Consider the following 6,501-nt stretch of genomic DNA (forward strand, 5'->3'; position numbering starts at 1 on the left):
AAAAAAAAAACAAAAAAGGGAAAAAAAAAAAAAGGGAGTGGGGCCAGACAAAGGCATGGTCTTTAAGCCAAATGAAGCCCACACAGCCAAAGGCACAGTTCAAATCCTGGAGTCAGCACTTGAAAAACACACCAGGTGCATGTGCGTGCATGCCCAAAATCCCGAAAGGGAGAAACGGAGAAGAGATTAAGGTATGACCGTGCCCCGTGGAAGGTGCTTTCTTACCGTCCCCCCGTACTCGCCCATCTCTCTTCTGTGAGCCTTCTGGTAAACTGGGAAAAAAAGATTGTGTGTGTGTGTACACGTGTGTGTGTACACGTGTGTGTGTGTACAGTATACCTCGTCCTTGCTTCGTCTTTCAGAACAGCATTCGTGTCTAACGAAAAACGCTTTGACGTGAAACGGGCAGCGTCTCCTATGACTGGGGACACCATGTTTGGCTGATGCCCTCGCCGCACATCCTGTCCCTACCTCCACACGGTCTAGAGCCACAAGCTCTCTCCAATCCTGGTCTGAACCCAAGTTCTGTTGCCTTTTCATTCCCTCCCCTGCACACACTCTCACACGTGTGCAATGTGTAGACACACACCCCCCTCACTGTGATCAGAACAGTGACCCCATTAAAACTGAGTGAACGCTTAGGTGATTACAGGGCTGGACAGGAAGGTCCAGGTCACTGGTTTTCTGTTGCTAGCTTTTATTCCACATGAGTCACAGTTCAAATAAAAAGAACCAGGCGGCCTGCCAGTGACCGCTGACTGATGGATGCACTTGGGAGGCTACTCTGAACGCCCGTGCAGCTTCTCCTGCTCAGAGCTGTCTCATTCATTCCCTCTTCACAACTAGTATGCCGAGGATACGCCCGACTCACAAAGCAACGACTGCCTCTCAGGCCAACTATCCTGAAGAGCTCCCACCTGCAACATACCTTGAGCCACTGCCAGTTCGTTTTCCCAAAATACCAGCTTAGCCAAACATGACTGCAGAGCCTGGCAGAGGCTGGGTGCAGCGTGCCCTACCCTGGTCGGCCCGCTTCTTCTAGCCCTCAGCACGGACGCTCAGCCAAGCACACTTCTGCTCAACCTTAGCTGGAAGCACCCATTTGTGCTCCCCGCCACCTACAATGCTTTCTCACCGCCTCCCTGAATCAAAATCTCAGCCACACTTTAGTGCACCCAGAGGTCCCAGCCCGAGAGAGCTCCAGTCCTGCCTGGGCACACCAGCCAGGGGAAGTGACTGAACCCAGAAAGCCAGACAGAACCCAGGCACCGACACAGGCTCTGGCACTAGTCTGTGTGACCTTGAGCAAACACGGACACTCCGAGTACAGGATTCGCCTCTACAAATTGGGCTAGCTAAGAAATCAATCAGAGTTGTGATGACCAGATATGCTAACGTTAGGTTTTCATGCACTGTGTGAGAACTTTCCATGCATTATCTCACTCAGCCCCCACACGGACGCTCAGGTAGGTGCTGTTGCCAACTACTGTGCAGATATGAACGCTTAAGCCTGGACACATTAAAGTGTCTGTGCGGAGGGTTGGCCTTCTCTCTGCACAGGTATATGCATGTCGAATTCCTTCCTGAGTCATTTCTGTGGACAACTTTGACTTCTAGCACTAAATAACAGACTCATTCCTGCACGTGTCTTAGTTCTCCAGAGAAAAGGTTTCTGGGAGGCACTGTCTTACACTTCTTTGGTTATTGCATCTTAGAGCAGTCACCTGAGGAAAGGTACCGTTTCCTCCCCGTTTATACTGACAGAATACTATCTGACATATACTAAGAATGCAGATCAAACCCAACGCGATAAACTGACTGCTCCCAAGGAATCAGGATAATGGCAGCTAGACAAGTGGCAGGCCACTGAATGCTCACCAAATTACAGGGTCGTCGGAAAAGTCATAACACATTTTTGCATAGAAAAATATGCCGTGACTTTTCTAATGACCCAACAGTTTATTTTACTTCCAGAGTATTCTGAGCGATCACATTTCCCAAGCTCCCTTGCAGTTAGATGCAGCCATGTGACTGATAGAAAATAAATGATTTATGCCAATTCCAGGCCTGACTCATTAAAGCCTCCCAAGTGTACCCCTTCAGGCTTCTCCTCCTGGCCCCACACTATCTGTTGACTAAGTCAAGTTGAAAGCCAAGGAGTGAGATGACAGCCTGAGTCACAAAGTAACTGCCCTGCTCTCACAGTGACCAAGTACATGTACCTTTCACCTTCCATGAGCAAGACATGAACAGGAGTGGTGTTTGAGCAAATACCTATTTGGGAAGCCTTTGTAAAGCTAACGGATTCCTCTAAGGAGCACAAAATAGGAGGTTCTGTACTTGCCCAATGGGCAGTGGCAGCAGACCTTCAGCTGATACTTACTGGCATAGTGGGGTACGTTGGGCGCTGTATGAAAAAGCTTGTGGATCCCATGTCCACAGTAGCTTCGGACAACTGAAAATCCATTTGCTTGGGCATGCTTCTGAATAATGTTTCCCAATTCTCTGTATCGAACACCAGGCTTCACTGAAAAGAACAGAGAATATTTCACGACAAAGAGTAACAACTACATTTACTGAGCAATTACTATCCACGTGCCTAAACTTACACATGAGGGAACTAAGGCAGAGCGAGGCCATACAACCGGGAAATGGCAATGCTCTCATTCAAACCCAGAGAACCTGTAGTTCCTCCTTTCATGCCAGAAAAGGAGGAAATGACGCAGTGCTAAGGGGTTGAGGAAAGGCACCTTTCATGTTCTCTCACGGGGGGAAAAAAAACACGACAGAATAGAAACTCTTCCCTTGATATGCTTCCCTAAGGTCAAATGTCACATTCTGCTAAAGAAAGATGAGATGCCAGAGAAAAGTGGAGCAGGATATAGAGGAACAGCCACTGTGATATCATGACAGTTATACCAGGAGCCTGCCCTTGGCTTCTGAAGCTTCCCAAGGTGGGCCGTAGAAGTGATCTTGAAGAAACCACACACACACACACACACACACACACACACAAACACACACACACACCCGCTCCAGCATCCTGCCCTGTCAGGAGGAAGGAACACACACAAAGCCGAGGACAATCAGAGGCAAGTTCCCCACTCCATGTGTTAGGTAAGATCCTTTTGGTCCAGTCACATGTAACATGGCTGTTCATGCTTAGAGCGTGACTACACAATGGAGTCTTCATGAAAAGCCCAGGAGGAAAGGGTTTAGAGAGCATCTAGAAGGCTAAGCACGTGGAGGCTTGCAAGGTGAATGACAGACTGGGAGAGTGGCACGCCCTCTTCTCTGGGGACAGGAGCTCTTGTATTAGGGACTCTTCCAGACTTTGGCCCGTGTATCTCTTTATCTATTTATTTATATCCTTTAAGATACCCTGAATAATTGGGCCACCTCTGCAGGACAGTGGTTAAGACAGCCGAATCCCACATGGTGGACTCCAGTTCAAATCCTAGCACTGGTGGCCTGGAAAACACCAGGTGTGTGTGCATGCCCAAAATCCTGACAGGCTGGAGAGATGGAGAGGGATTGTGGCTGGGGGTGCTTTCTCCCCCTCTCTCCCTCTGTCAAGACCACATACCCTCTGGCAGTTAAAAAGAAAAAAACGTTCAATATACTCCATGTCTCCTGTATAATAAATTAGTAAATGTGCAGTGTGTCTCACTGAGTTCTCTAAGTTGTTTTAGCAAATTAATCAAGCCTGAAGAGGCTGTGGGAGGAACTCCAACCTGTACCTGGTCAGTCAGAAGTCACGAAGGCAGAGACTTGTAACTGGTGTCTGAAGTAGGGGCAGTCCTGGGGACTGAGCCCTCAATCTGTGGGATCTAGTGCTGTCTCTGGGTAGACAGTGTCAGAATTAATTTGAATAAAAGACCTTCAGCTGGGATCTGCACAACTGACTGCTTCCTTCCTGGTGGGGAGCAACTTACATGTTTGAGGCCACAAAAGTTTTCTATGCTGATGGATGAGTGACAGGATAGGAGAAATTGTGTCTGACTTTTGATGGCTGATACATCTCCCACATAGTAACTTGCCTGGTCCTTAGTTTTAGTGTAGTCAACTGCTGAAAGAATTTTTTTCCCTGGGCTTCCTTATCCCCATAAGAAACGGTTCTCAAACTAGTTGTCCAGCTAGCCCTGTAGCTTAGTGATTAGTTAAGTCAGATCTCACACTGCCAATCACAGTTCAAATCCTGGCACTGACAGCTTGAAAAACACACTGAGCACATGTGCATGCATGCCCCAAATCCTTACCGGATGGAGAAATGGAGAAGGGACTGAAGAATGCCTATGCCCACGGGGGAGGTGCACTCTCCCTCTCTGACGAGTACACGCACACATGCTGGCAATTTTAAAAAATAACAGAAACCTATTCCTAACTGTCTCCACAAAAGGTCTTTGGGGTAGAGTACAGAAAGGTATTTTTCAGGCCAGCCAGGTGGTTATGGTGTTAGGGTGGCTGGATCCCACGAGTCCCAGACTCAGTGGCTTGGGACACACACCTGTGTTTGCATGCCTACAGTCCCGAGAATCTCGAGAACAGAGGGGGACTGCAGTGTGGTCATTCCCCCAGAGGGTGCTTTTGCTCTCTCTCTGGCAAGCACAAGCACCCTGTGGCAACTTAAAACAAAACAAAATTCAGGGTCAGCAGGTGGTGTGGTGGTTAAGGGTGTTGGACTCCCACATGGCCGACCATGGTTCGAGTCCTAGACCTGGCAACTTGCTTGCTTTCTCACTTTCTCTGTCCCTCTCTGGTCAAATTTAAATAAATAAATAAATAAGTTAAAATAAAAATAGTTCCTAAATTTTTTTTTTTGAGAGGTTTTCGCTATAGGGCACGCGCTCTCGCCAGGCAGACAGAGACAGACAGAGAGACCGAAAGCGAGAAATCACCCCACAGAGGGGATGGTCACGCCACAATCCCTTCTCCTCCATTCTCCTCTCGGGATCTTGGGCACGCACACACACACGCCCAGCGTGAGTTTTAAGCCACCGGGTCCGGGACACGAACCACGGTCAACTACGTGGGAGTCCCGTGACATAGCCATTACGCTAAATTCCCCTAAATATTTTTTTTATTCACTTTTTAGAAAGTACTTTTTATCATGTACTTCCTTCCCTATGTAGTTTTTATGGCTTCTAATACTGTTTCAACAAAAACCAAAACAAAAAGGTGGCTCCCATGGCTGTTATGGCTCTCGTAGCACTAGGACACCAGAAACTGGGTGCTGCCATTCCCCTGGGGAGCACAGCACGGTTCTGAAGTCTCCTAATTCCGTACAGTCCTTACTCAGGCCATCTGATTTCCAACCTGAGATTCAAGTACACGTTCTCTCTACCCAATCAAATCTCTGGATTGCTATTTCTAGAAATCATCTTTGCTTGCTCTTAACAATGTGAGGGGACTTCAGAATGTAGTTGGAAAAATGGAATTAAAAGTATGAATTTAGGGACCAGCAGATGGCGTGATGGTTATGTTGCTGGACTCTCACATGGCTGACTTCGAGTCCTGGACCTGGCAACTTGAAACTCACGCTGGGTGCACGGGAGGGCATGCCCAAGATTCCGAGAGGAGAATAGAGGAGAAAGGACTGCAGAGTGGCCATCCTCCCCGGGGAAGATTTCTCACTTCTATCTCTATGGAGAGTGCATGTACCCTATAACAAAAAATCTCTCTAAACAAAAGTATGAATTTAATTCTAAATCCATGTATTTTTTCAGCAATACACATTTTCCATAAACTTTATGAGACCTCTCATAATTTCTGGCTTGACATTTTTGGGAGAGGGGAAGGGTTCTGATTTTGAGGACCCATGCTGATTTTCATAATGACTTTCTTTCATTCCTATCTATGTCTTCTTAACTCTAGTGGGAGGCAGGGAGGAGATGTGACGAAATTGTACTCTGTGATGCACTACACAATAAAGACAACCCCTGTTCAACAGTAAGGAGAGGGACCAGCAGATGGCGTAATGGTTACGTCGCTGGACTCCTATGTAGTCGACTGTGGTTCAGGTTCCAATCCAGCAGCTTAAAACTCACGCCGGGCACGTGTCTGCCCAAAATCCTAAGAGGAAAATGGAGGAGAAGGGAGTGTGGCATGGCCATTTCCCTGGGGGATGACTTCTCACTTTCTGTCTCTTTGTCTCTCCAGTAAGCATGCATGCCCTATCAGTAAAAATCTCTCTAAACAAAACAAAACAAAAAACAGCCAGGAGAGACAGTAATGGGGGCACTCCCGAATTCTCAAACTTCAGTGCCAAGGGTGCTTGGAAGTTCGGGCACTGAAGTTTGTCATACAGGAGGAGGTGCTGACCCCTGGAGGGTGGTGCCATGCACAGGACAGACCCCTACAAGGAAGAATCATCAGGCCCACAATGCTCAGAGGAAGAGAGCCTGCTCTAGCGGTCGACTCCAGCAGCCCTCCACGTGCTCTAGTGCCCTACACAGGGATGTGCTGCCGAATTAGTGGAAAGTAAGCAGCAGGACTGACGTA

General features: G+C 47.8%; 1 protein-coding gene across 1 annotated transcript in view; it reads right to left on the reverse strand.

Moving 5' to 3' along the window:
- The window catches only part of METAP1 (methionyl aminopeptidase 1), a gene marked incomplete at its 5' end in the record, with an annotated part of 42,294 nt that overhangs the window by 8,243 nt on the left and 27,550 nt on the right, over window positions 1-6,501 (reverse strand). The window contains 1 exon segment of the mRNA XM_014589205.1: window positions 2,384-2,527. Coding sequence (XP_014444691.1) covers window positions 2,384-2,527 — 144 coding nt within the window.

This window comes from Tupaia chinensis, unplaced genomic scaffold (genome assembly GCF_000334495.1).
Source record: "Tupaia chinensis unplaced genomic scaffold, TupChi_1.0 Scaffold000340_1, whole genome shotgun sequence".
NCBI classification, from domain to species: domain Eukaryota; kingdom Metazoa; phylum Chordata; class Mammalia; order Scandentia; family Tupaiidae; genus Tupaia; species Tupaia belangeri.